We start from the raw sequence: 13186 nt of genomic DNA, 5'->3' as shown, positions 1-13186 counted from the left end.
TGTGTATACTTCAGATTCTTTTCCCTTATAGGTTATTACAAGATATTGAACGCAGTCCCGACTACGTCTTTGTTTTCCCTAGTATTGCGTACTTGTTTCCCCATAACCCTGAAAAATCTTGGACTGTTGTATGAACAAGTCAAGAAAAATTAGAGAAGTTTCTATCCTTGTTTTCTTATTCTCCTAGAATATAGAAATATTGTGCTTCCAATCTCTCTTTTGTTACAATGTCCTCTCCCCCAGTTTTCACCTATGTAAGTGGAGAGCAGCATGGGACCCAATGACCAAACAGCTTCCAGGCTCTTTAAATGAGGTTAATAGCCCACAGCCTTCAAATGGACCTTGTATGAGTCCTCAACAAACCCACTCTCTCCAAGCTTGACACACGTCAAGATTCACAAGGTTACATCTACAAATGCCACATAAACACACATGACACCAGCAGCCAAAAATGGTTTCCTTGTTTGTAATTTTTGGCCAATGACTTGGCCATGGTTATACCAAGGGGAATTGGTGGCTGTTGGATATGATTTGAGGGGGAATTCCTGTGGGCAAAGAAAGGAAAGAAAGGGACCTTTGGGTTAACTGAGGCGCAGCTGGAGGACACCAGGGATGCGAACTCAGCGATAACCCGCAGAGCAGAAACGCCGGGTTTGCAGGAATCCCCTGCCAGCTGCCTGCCTTCGCTCAGGAGGTCACCGATGATCCCACCACGGCGGGGCTCTGGACTCAAGGCACCGCCTGTCTCCTGGCCTTTCCTTATCCAGCCTGACGCAGAGGGTCCCTAGGCGGGGGTCAGTGGGACCGCCTGGGGCAGGGAATGCGCCCACGTGGCCGGGATACCGGCCTCCACTTGCCTCAGACAAGTTCTTTGCCTCGATCACTCAGCGCCCCTAAATGCCCGACGCAGAGGCCTGGTCCTCTTCTCCCGCGGCCGCGGCCAGGGGACCCAAGGCCAGGGAGAGGCCTTTGGTACCGCCTATAACCCCGCCCCTCCCGCGACAACCCCGCCCAGACCAGCCCAGTCCCCGCCCCGATTCAGGGCCCCGCCCAATCCCAGGCCCGCCTCTAGGTAGGCCCCGCCTCCGGCCCTGCCCCGACCGGAAGAAGTGCCGGCGCCCGGCACTTAAAGGGCCGGGAATGGGGGTGCCGCCACCGCCTAGTCAGCGCTGCGTCCCCTGATCCCGGCCGCCGCCGCTCTGTAGTCGCGGCTCCCCCGCCCCGTCCTCTGCCCGCCTGCCCGCACCGTCCCCCTGGAGCCGGCCGGCCGGCCAGGAGCCAGGCCGAGTCTTCGCCATGCTTGTCCGATTGCTGCTGCTGCTGTTGGCGTTGCTGCTGCCCGGCCCCGGGGTGAGTGACCGGGAAGCTTGGGGTGGGAGACAGCGTGGGACGGGCTGGGGTCCGAGCCGGGAACGCGGCGGATTGCGGCGGCGGCGGCCCCAGGCTCCGTGCGCCCGCCGGGGCGGAGGCGACGCTGGGCGGGGAGTGGCGGCCTCCTGACCGGCCGGAGTGGCAGCCACGGCCGGCCCCGCCGAGGCGTCCACCGCCCAGGGGCCTCGCGGGCCGGCGCTGCTGTCACGAGCAGCGTCTCCCGGGCCGCGTGCTCTCCGACGCAACTTTGTGTCTCCCTGGCGGCACCTCAGGGTGTCCAGAAGGCTCCGGGCCCTTGGGAAGCCGTCCCACCTGTCGGACCCTTCCCACAGGTGGGAGCCGGCTTGGCCTGGCGGTGGCCGCGGAGAGAGGGCAAGAAGGGCCCTGTGACCAAGGGGAAGGGAATATCTTGCGTTTATAATCCTCGCTTGAACTTTCCAGAATGCGAAAACTTTGGAAAACAAATGCCACTGAAAGTGGCTAAGCATTCTTTCCCCAAGAGTTTGATTCTGCTTACCTGCCTTGCAGGTTTCTTGGTATTGGAGGCAGCGGGCTTCCTTTGGGGGCAGCAAGACTTCCTTAAGCGAGCGGTGGGAATGGGACTCGTTTTTCAAGACCCCATATGGGACAGCGGTGAAGCCGCTCCTAAACTTTAAACGAAAGACTGTCTCCTCGTGGGAGAACACCGCGGGGCTATCCGAAACGTCTTTTCATCTTCTTTTTTTTTTTTCTCTGTAGAGAAGAGCCTGGTTTACATTTATTTAACGATCTTAGGCCTTCTCTCAGGATGTGGACTCGGACACCTTGGCTGGGAGGACATTTTGTGGACAGACTCGGTTTTTTTTTTTTTTTTTTTTCCCCTTCTGGTTGGAAGAACCTAATTTAGGTGGTTTTTTGGTTTTTTTTTTTTTTTTTTTATGTATTGTTCAGGATGTGGGCATGGCACGCTGGAGCAGGTTCTATTTAATGACCTCCACTGTGTACTCTTTAATATGGTGTATCAGGTACTAGGTGTTCAGGTGAAGAATGGACATGTGTGTCCCTGAGTGCCACAGCGTGAACTCTTCGGAGGTTATGCATTTTAGGTAAATACTAGTCTGTGCTCTTGGGGTAACAAGAATTTGGAAATAACTGAAGAAGTAGGAGGCCACTTTTTTTCAAATTCAAGTTCTTTTTTTTTTTTTTAAAGGAAAACTTCTACACACTCCACAAAAGTCATGTAAGTTAAGTTTTCCTTCCAGTTGAGGGGGAAAAAAATCCACTTTCTCAACAGGAGTCAGGTTTTGAACTTGAGCATTTCATCTTGGATTGGTTAACTGGTGCCTGGCATACATTCACAAAAAAAGAGTGTAAAGAGAATGACCAAAATGAATGACATGGAGACCAATGATTTCATATCATCATTGTGTATATGGTTTTCTTTGCCATGTCTTTTCGTTTACTGTTCTGTCACTGGATTCTAGTGTTTTAGTTATTGAATAACTTTGGCTAAAGAACCAAAAATAACTGTAGCCTTTAACTGGGACTATAGTTTCAGTTCATGTAAATATTTCCAAGTTGTATTTAGAATCCAAAATTCCCAGAGTTCGTCAAAGAGTTCAGACCCTTATCAAAAGGTTATATTTGAGTTGTAACAGCTCTTTAGGGAAAAGGTCAGAATTTCACTCCCAGAATTGCCTACCAGTAAAAATTTCGATCCCCAAACATAGTGGGAATTGTTATTTTTTAAAATCTTTTTTTCTTTTAATTCACTTTGGCTGTGCTGGGCCTTCGTTGCTGTGCTTGAGCTTCTCATTGCAGTGGCTTCTCTTATTGCAGAGCACTGGCTCAGTAGTTGCGGCACACGGGCTTCGTTGCTCCGTGGCACGTGGGATCTCCCCAGACCAGGATCGAACCCGTGTTCCCTGCATCGGCAGGTAGACTCTTATCCACTGCACCAGCAGAGAACCCGGGAATTATTATTTTGAAGTTCTAAATGCAGAGTTTGCAGTTAAACTAGGCTGCAGTGATGTTGCATGCAGAATGCAGTGGCTGTAAAATCAGACAAACCTGAGTACTTTCCGGTCCCTTGGTAGCTGTGTCTGCAGAGTCTTCGAGACTCTGTTTCCTGATCTGTGAAATGGGGACAGCTGACACAGTCACACATGTGAAGAGACCTGGCACATCAATTTGATAATAATGTAAATTCTCCTTGCCATCCCATCCCCCAGAAGGTGTTTTTTACTCTTAAGTCATCATTTTTAAATGTTATACAATGCCTGAGCAGGGGATCTTTTTTTGATGCTGTTTCTTTTTGATTGACGAACTAACTAGTGCAGTGGAGGCTGTTGTTATTCTCCTTCAGTGTGTGTCTTAGCCAGACATCCGCAAGCCGAGACTCTAGGCTGCCGGACCTAAAATGCAGTTACCTCGGTGTTTCTAAGCACCCAAGCCTGTCTTGTTAATCCAGAAGGTTGCCCTATTCAATCGGTGAGTTTCCTCCTCCTTCCTGGACCTGCTCTTGTGCCTGATGTTGGTTTGTGTTGCATCATTGCTGTCACGTCTTTGCTGCCCTCTGGTCCTCATTGTGCCATGTTTGGGTGTCACTTCTCTCAAGTGCCAAAGAGATCTGTGGAATGCGAGGCAGGGCACTTTCTTCAGGGTCCTTTAGGATACGCGATCTCTTTTATTCAGCTGATGTTTTGGTTTTAGAGGGGACTAAACAAGGTCCCGGAGAAGTGTCCACAAAAACACACTGAGACGTTAAGTCTTATCTAGAAATGGCCTTGCTTCTCGTTTATTCTGATACTTATTACCTGCGTGAATTATCCTCATAGGAGGTCTCAAGTATTTCTACCATGGAGGAGAGTGTTTCCTGAAGCTCACGTTCAAGACTGCTGATCGTGAAATTAGACTGTAGTGCGCATTCATCTGTTTTGTTTCTTTAACTTGCATGCCCACGTGGCTCTCCACAGTGATACATCTTCTAAAATCACAAGAGAAAATGTGCATGAGAGTGATTCTTGAGAAAGTTTGATGGTAAACCATATTCCTGAATATAAAAGTCAGTGAGCCGCAAAAAGGTTTCCTCATGTCTGAGCCGAATAGCAGCACCTGCATGGGCTTTGGGGATATAGTTTTTTGCCTGCCTTTGACGGCAACTCTGTTTTCCAGGTTGAATACTCATAGGATAACTATTTCATTTTCATTGGAAACCTCTTTGGTTTGGGGAATCCACAGTAATATTTAGGTTTAATACTGGGTGTGTTTTATCATGATCAAATGTTTTCCCTAAAGAGATGATATAGGGGAGAAAAGCCTAATGTATCATTTTGATGGATTCCGTTTTTATTATGCACGCGTAACTCGGGGCCTGTAACCTAGCAATATGATTAGAGTGTGATGCTGGCTTAAAAAACAGGGACAGTGAATCATAGTCTGTGAATAATAAACATGCTGGTTGGCTGTATTTCTCAGGGGCTGGGGATTGTTTTTTCCCCCCGTTATTTTATCTTTACCTATATTCCATGTTTGGTTTCAGGGTTTGCTGCCTCAGAGCAACAAGTGCTTAGGGATGTTTAAATGAGTGAGTGCACCAGAACACATGTGGACTGGGAAAATTAGAACTTGAGACCCACCCTCCTCCCAAACACCAAACAAAAACAAAGTCCCAAGGTCCTTGCATACATGACTTTAAAAATTTTTCACTTTTACACAGGCTCTGCATCACTTTTGATTATCTTATGATCTTTGCTCACGTACAGACACCCAGCAAGTCAAACAGTATAAAAGTGTGTTTTATACTTTTGTTCAGTTTTTTTTCCCCACGAAACGTCTCCTGTGACCTGTTAGGAAATATTCTGAGTGCACACTGAGTCTGTCACTTTCAGAAGCACCTTAGTAAACCATCATCTACGCAAAAAGCATTTGAGTCTTATGTGTCAGCCTCAGGATAGGGGACTGGGGTCAAAACTGACCAGGGCTAATGTGGTAACAAGCCATGCTTTGCCTCATGATCACCGTACTGGGGTCACATGGGTTGTTTCCAGTTGTTCCACTATTGTAAGAAAGGTAGAGTTCCTTTTCTTCAAATCTTTTGTGTTTGGTGCTTTCTGTATAATAACATGGGAAGATTTGAGAAAACCTCCCAAATAATCATATTTATGGTAAAAAGAAGAGTTAGAAAATATAGTCTAAGTTTAAAAAATAGACACAATAAACCTATAATTCTATTACCCAAACATTACTTCTGTTAACATTTTAACAGCTTTCAGTTCAGCTCAGTAGTGTCTGACTCTTTGCGACCCCATGAACCGCAGCACGTCAGGCTTCCCTGTCCATCACCAACTCCTGGAGCTTGCTCAGACTCTGGTCCATCGAGTCAGTGATGCCATCCAACCATCTCTGTCGTCCCTTTGAGCTGTAATTCACATGTCATAAAATTCACTCGTTTAAACTATACAATTCAGATTTTTAGTGTATCCACAGAATTGTGCATCCATCACCACAGTCAGTTTTATGTTATTTTCATCATTCTCAAAAGAAACTCCATACCTGTTAACTGTCACTCCCCATATCCCCCAAACCTCCCAGCCCCCAGTAACCACTGATCTCCATTTGTCTCTATAGATTTGCCTATTCTGGACATTTCATATTAATAGAATCATACTACATGTGGTCTGTCTTGTCTGGCTTCTTCCACTTAGTGTAACATTTTCAGGGTTCATCCATCTTATGGCCTGTATCAGTGATTTTTTTGCTTTTTTCCTTTTTATTGATGAATGATATTCTGTTAGGACTTCCCTAGTGGCTCAGTGGTAAGGAATCCACCTGCAATGCAGCAGATGTGTTTGATCCCTTGGTGGGGAAGATCCCCTGGAGAAGGAAACGGCAACTCACTGCAGCTGGGCCACAGTCCATGTGGTAGAAAAGAGTCAGTCAGGACTTGGTGACTAAACAACAATATTTCACTATGTGGATAGACCCCATTTTGTACATCCATTCTTCATTTGATGGACACTTGGGTTGTTTCCCCTTTTTGGCTATTATGAATAATGCTGCTGTGAATGTTTAGGTATAAATTTTTGAATGGCCGTGTATTTTTTATTTTTCTTGGGTATATACTGGAGAGTGGGATTTCTAGGTCACGTTGTAACTTTCTGTCTAACCTTTTGAGGAACTGGCAAACCATTTGCCAAAGCAACTGCACTGTTTTACATTCCCACCTGCAGTTTAGGAGGGCTTCAGTTTAGGAGGGCTTCAGTTTCTCACCAATGCTTAATATCTGCCTTTTTTTTTTTTTTAATTACAGTTGTTCTAGTGGGTGTGAAGTCATAACTCCTTATGGTTTTGGTTTGCATTTCTCTGATGACTAGTCTATTAATATCTTGATATATGTCCTTTTGGACATTTTTATGTGCTCACTTTGCATAAATTATGCTTTTCTTCCCCAAACTGGAATATACCATAGATCTTACTGGGTCAGTAAATTTAATTCTACAACATTATTCTCACTGGCTGCTCCCCTGTATGCAGCTCACTGTAATACTTCTCTGAATGGGTATACCGTAATTTGACCACTCAACCATTTAGATATTCAGGCTGCTTTTAATTTTCATTACTATGAACAGTTGTGATAATTGTTATTGCTAAACTCCAGGGCCCATCTTAACTGCTTAATTATTACCTTGGGATGAATTCCTAGGACTGGAATTTGCTGGTCATATGTATTCTTTAAGAGCTCCCTCCTCCATCCCCCAAGCAATAGTAGATGTTTTAAAAAGCACAAACCAACCTTAAATTGGATTCACGATAGTCATTTAAAGTAAGCTTTATAGTGTTTTCTTTTAGCAGGGTGGATTTAAAGTCTGAAAATGGAATGTGTAGGTTTTATTTTGCTTATATTTTGAAGACCTGAATAACCACAGCAGTTCCTTCATGCTGTGTGCCTGTGTGCCTACAAACCTATCGAGAAATGTTAATTAACATAGGTCCTTTGGTCTGCAGTGGTTTCAGATCAGCTTTCTAGCAGATGTGGCTTCAGAAATACCTCGGCATTATTCTTTGAGTTTGATTTTATGGGTAGCCCACCCTCTACAGAAAAGATTCTTTTTTTTTTCCCCTTGGCTGTGCCATAAGGCTTGTAGGATCTTAGTTCCCTGACCAGGGACTGAACCCTGGCCGCGGCAGTGGAGGCACCGAGTCCTTCACTGGACTGCCAGGGAATTCCCACGATTCTTTTGATAGCTGACTATGAGGCCATTTAAAATTTTGACTCAAAACTGTTTATAAATCAAAAATTGATGCATTGTTTGTCTCTTTTGGAGGTTACAGTTCTTAAAACATTAACTTGTCCATACAGCTGTTTTTCCTAGGAAAATTAATGTACCACTTGACAACAGAGTGAAATATTTGTTTTGTTTTTTTCCACAAAAGTACCTGAAGTTTTTCATCCAAGAGAATGTTGTGTCTTTCAAAATCATCACCCCTTCAGGGTCAATGTTCATGTCAAACAAATCAGTCTTTTTTTCAACTTTTAAAAAAAATGTCATTTAATAATTCAACTTTAAAATGAAAAATACTTGCCCTGAAAAAGCAAGTATTTATTTTATTAATTCTTAAGCTGTTTATCCTTACACAACTTAAAACACTTCCCATTTTTTTCCAGTCTCTGCTTGAATATAGCTTTGACATGGCCCACACCGAAGTTTTGATCAAAACTGTTATTACTTAGCTTGATTGTATGATTTATAAAGGGCACTTGGATTTTTGGTTGTTTCTAAAAACTAATGAGAGACTTTCTACCTGTTAGAGGATTCAAAAGTGTATTCTTTGAAGAAAATTTGCGAAAAGTTCCAGATGTATTGTGAGCAGTGGGCGCGTGTGTGGATAAATGCATAGTTTCCCATCAGAGTATGTTTGGCTTCCCAGGGGGCTCAGTGGTGAAAGAATCCACCTGCAATGCAGAAGACATGGGTTCGATCCCGGGGTTGGGAAGATTCCTGGAAAAGGAAATGGCAAGCCACTCCAGTATTCTTGCCTGGAGAATCCCATGGACAGAGGAACCTGGTGGGCTACAGTCCATGGGGTCCCAAAAACCCCACTTAGACACCATTTAGTGACTAAATAGCAACAACAAAAAGAGTATGTTAGGCTCCTAGAAAAGATCATGCTGGTTTAGACCAATAAATCTTTTTTAAAAGTACTTATTTATTTAGTTAGTTATTTGGCTATGCCATGTCTTAGTTGCAGCATGTGGGATCTAGTTCCCTGACCAGGGATTGAACCTGGGCTCCCTACATTGGGAGTGTGGACCCTTAGCCACTGGACCACCAAGGGAAGTCCCACTAAGTCTTAATAATTTCCCCATCCTGCCCCCACCTAAGGAATGGGATGCATGACCATCAGTGACAGTGGTGGGAGCAGGTTAGAACCTTCGAGGGTGGTATTTTGGGGCAGGTACTACCCTCACCCAGGCATCACCACTGCCCTCCCAAGGGGAACAGTCACTGCTTTGCTGTGTTCCCATGGCAGATAGACAAGGAAGCTGAGGTCAGACAGAGCCGGTGACCTGTCCATGGTCATGGGCCAGTGAGGGAACCGAACCTAGAATCTGATCCTCCTGCTTCCCTTTGAAGAGCAGCCCCTGCAGTGCTTACGTTCTGGTACATTTGTTAGAACAAACCTGAGGACTGACCGAGCCATGTTGCAGTGAGAAATGGGATCCAGAGAAGGAGTGGAAAGAGGCTTTGCTGTAGACTTGGGGAGATTCTCCAATGGTCTCCATCCTCCCGGGAGAGTCGCAGTCTCTCACCCTTCGTTTCAACCTGAGAAAGATGCAGCTTTTGGGTGGAAGTGCTGCCTTCTGAGCATCTCCATCAGGAACATTGACTGCATTCATCGATCATGGGGACAGTGCAGGTGAAGAGGCTCTTATGCCAAATCTGCCATTTAAGCTCAATTCTTTGCTTGAGGTCTAATAATATCCAAGCAGGTGCGTGTTTTTCTGTAAGATCTTGCCCCAAAATGTTTCTGAAATAGCAAAACCGAAAGTTCACATCTTAGAAGCCTTTAACCAGAGTTGCTCCTCCCTACTGCAGTCAGAGCTTTGGGCAAGGGGTCCTGAAAAGACAGAACTCTCTAATGGTCAGGCCGGGTCTGGGGTTTGTCTTTGCAGAGGGCCGCACTTCTCACCAGGTTCTGGCACCAGGAAGTGGGTGTGTGATGACATGAGAGGGAGTAGTCTTGGCCCTTGGGCCACTGTGGAGGGAGCTTGGGTAGCTCGGGTGGGTCTCAGGAGAGGGCGGTGATGGAGAGAGGAGGGGGCAGGAAGGTCCCCTGCATAGGGGTGGCATACTTCTGCCGGTTTGTCCTTGAGGGCAGGAACTGTGTCTTGCTCATCTTTGCATCCTCTGTGGCGTTTAGCACGGTGAGTCGGCCATACCCTCTGTAGCAGGCACTCAGCGGATATTGATTAGATTTCTCTTGGAGGCTCTTGAAGACCAATAAGACAAGGAACTTTTCTATCATCTGGTGAATGGGCTGTGGATTTGGGGCAGGGAGTAAGGGAAATGTTGCTTTAGATGTAATTTGCATTCTTTAATGAGATCTTATCAACAGTATTTCTTTCCACACAATGAGAGGGGTTCCAAGATACTTGCCTGGGTGGACATGACCGCCAGTGTGTGGTGCTCTCTTGATCGGCCCCTCATATCAGTCATGAGATTAATTTTCCCACTGCCAAACCCCAGGAGATAAATGGCCTGTGATTATTCCAAATCAGTTTCATTTTTCACTCAGCATGATGTTTCACTATTAAAAAAATGAACCTTGATCCATGGTAGTCCTCTTATGTATGAAACATGATTTCCCTAGTTAGTAGACTAATTTATAATTATAATTCAAAACCACCCCTTCCTTGAAGAGATTATCTTCCCCTCTGTATTTCAGAGTGGGGGGAATCATTGTCCTGGCTACAGGAGAGTTTGTCATGGAAACCGGATTTTTTTTTTTTTTCTCATACATTTTCTGAACAAACAGTGCCGTCAGAAGCCTTGAACCTGATGTTGTCGTTGATCTCCAGTTGGGTCAGGGGAGTTTGTTGACCAAAACTAACTCGGATCTCCTTCCTCTTAAAGCAAATGACCCGTGATTCCTGAGGAGCCTCTAGGAGTGAGAGAAACACCTGTTTCAGCTGCAGTGGGAATGTGTTAACTTGAGTCAGTGCTTCCCCACCCCAGCTCACTGAATCACCGGGGACCTTTTAAAATAACCTTATGCCAAGGCCCTACTTCAGATGAATGAAATCAGAATTTCTAGGAGAGGAAGTTGTCATGCTGTCTTTAAAAAAAATTTTTTTTTTTTTTTAATAAACTCCAGGTGACTGTAATGTGCAGCCAGGTTGAGGCCCTCAGGGAAGCCCTGCTCCTTAATCCTGGACTCAGCCAGCCTGTCTCCCTGTGCCCTGTGATGTCACAGAGCCCCGGACCAGGCCAGAGCCGCCGGCTTTCAGCGTGTTATATGGAAGTTAGGACTGATACATCCTGCTAGTTAGTGGCAGAACTAGAAATAGATGGACTTACCTGGCCATCCAGTTAAGACTCTGCACTTCCAATTCAGGGAATGCAGGTTCGATCCCTGGTTTCGTGACTTAAGATCCCACATGTAGTGCAGCCAAAAAAAAAAAGGTAGAAATAGAGAACCTAGCATCATATGTTTTCTTTATATATGTATATATATGTGTGTATGTATATATCTAATTTATGTATTTATTTATTTGGGGCTGTGCTGGGTCTTGTTGCTGTTCAGGCTTTTCTCTACTTGTGGCTAGTGGGGCTACTCTCTAGTTGCAGTGTGTGGGCTTTTCATTGTGATGGTTTCTCTTGTTGCAGACTGCAGGCTCTAGAGCACAGGCTCAGTAGGTTTAGTTGCTCCTTGGCATGTGGCATCTTCCTGAACCAGGGATCGAACCCTTGTCTCCTGCACTGGCAGGCGAGTTCTTTACCACTAAGCCACCTGGGAAACCCGTATTATGTGTTTTCTACTACACGATATCCACCTTTTAAAGCACAAGTAATTCCAGACAGACAGATATTTTTTGTTGTTGTTGTTTGAGTACTATCTACTGAATTTGCTTTTTAAAAAATCGGCTTTAACTGATAACTGGCCTTCTATTCAAATACATCTCACTATTGAATTATCAGATGTTTAGAACTGCAGTTCCACTGAAGCTGGTGTATTATTTTTGCCTTGTTCATACATTAAGAGGCCTGAGGGAATCCAAACAACACTGTTTTCCAGGTTCCTTCACATCCCCTCGTGGGTAATAAAATCCTTCTTCAAGTTTGTAGCCAGAGTGAAGTAGCCAAGGCAAATGGGTATGGGAGAAATTTGTGGAAGGAGTGAGTTGAACTGTTAAAGTACAAGAATGAAGCATACAAAGCCAAAAGGGACTTTCTTAGCAGGGTGAGAATGTGTACGTTGGAAACGAGTTGCCAGAAGGCCCAGTGTGTGATGTTCTTCTCCCCCTTTCTGTGTATCTGGAGTATTCTGGGCATCTGGGTGATTATCATAGCCTGAAAGTTTTTTTGCAGCAGGTGCACCTTTGAAAGGCCGCACCGCAGAAGGCCCCACAGGAGATGGCCAGTCCCTGTCTTAGCCACTGCCCCTCAGTTGTTACCCAGAGAATCCTAAGAGCTGATAAAGGAACAAGAGGAAACTCACTTCTGAGACGCACATGGACTGGGCCAGACCAAATCTAAACTCTGCCGGAATCGTGTTGACAAAAGTCAGTAGAAGTGGGAGGTCACTCTGTAAAGTCAGCCTCTTTTTTTTTGGCTGCCCTGTGTGTCTTGACAGACCTTAGTTCCCTGACCAGGGTTTGAACCTGGGTCCCCTTCAGTGGAAGCACAGAGTCCTAACCACTGGACCACCAGGGAAGTCCCTGAAGACAGCCTCTGAACGGGGCTCGGCATCTAACCTAACTCTTGGGTGAGCTCCGGGCTGAGAGCTGGGTTTCCCGACCGAACTTAATCCTAGGGAAGTCCTGATTGGTGTGTGCTCATTAAGCAGGTAGACTAGTGTAGTTGGTCATTTTAGCTCTTTCGAAATGTCGTTTATAGGCATAGTCTTCTGTTTTCATGCATGGGAGTTTTTTTTGCTTGTTTTTGGCTGTCGGATCCTAGTTCCTCAACTAGGGACTGAACCCGTGCCCCCTGCAGTGGACGTGCAGAGTCCTGACTCAACTGGAGCCGCCAGGGAAATCCCTTCATACACACTTTTGACCTACATGACATGTAAAAATGGCTTTTTTTTTTTTTTCGGTGAGTGGGACTTGGGAGATGAGGGGCTGGGTGTTGGGAGATTTCGGCAAGTGAGTCATTTCCCTTGTGTTTCCTCATCTGTGAAACAGGGCCATGGAACTAGAAAACCTCTTCGTGGGCCTCTTTTTAAATGTCTTCCGATTAGGCACCATTTAGGTTAAAGGGACAAGTCCCCCAGCTCTACTGTTCCACCTTCCCTCTTAGCTGGGTGGGGGGAAGGTGAGGGCTCCTCTGCCGTGAGCCTCCAAGCCCCCCAGCTCCTGAACGTAGTGGATCCCACCAGTTCATCCACCAGCTGTGTTGTATGTGCCAACACTGTCTGAGGGGCTTAGGACACGTTAATGAACAACACAAAGGCTCCTGCCCTTGTGAAACTTCCATCTACTTGGCAAAGACAGACAAGAAACAGCAGCACGATCGATACAAAATACATAGACTGTGCGAAGGTGATAAAATCCTGTGGAAAGAAAGAAAAGAAAGAGCAGAGCAAGGGAGACAGGGGCCTGGAAGTTGCC

At 45.7% G+C, this 13186-nt stretch overlaps 1 protein-coding gene and 1 non-coding gene across 2 annotated transcripts in view; one reads left to right on the top strand and one right to left on the bottom strand.

Annotated features, from left to right (window-relative positions):
- Window positions 1–1123: 1123 nt before the first annotated feature.
- The window catches only part of ERN1 (endoplasmic reticulum to nucleus signaling 1), an 83470-nt gene continuing 71407 nt past the window's right edge, over window positions 1124–13186 (top strand). The window contains exon 1 of the mRNA XM_061144388.1: window positions 1124–1350. Within this exon, the coding sequence (XP_061000371.1) occupies window positions 1297–1350 (54 nt within the window). The 5' untranslated portion in view covers window positions 1124–1296. The remainder of the gene's footprint in view (window positions 1351–13186) is intronic.
- On the bottom strand, window positions 12215–12287 carry TRNAG-UCC (transfer RNA glycine (anticodon UCC)). The gene has a single exon. It is a non-coding gene; the product is annotated as a tRNA-Gly (tRNA).

The sequence above is a fragment of the Dama dama genome, chromosome 5 (assembly GCF_033118175.1).
Source record: "Dama dama isolate Ldn47 chromosome 5, ASM3311817v1, whole genome shotgun sequence".
Taxonomy (NCBI): domain Eukaryota; kingdom Metazoa; phylum Chordata; class Mammalia; order Artiodactyla; family Cervidae; genus Dama; species Dama dama.
Note: the sequence above shows the minus strand (reverse complement) of the source record. Positions and strands in the feature narration are given on the sequence as shown.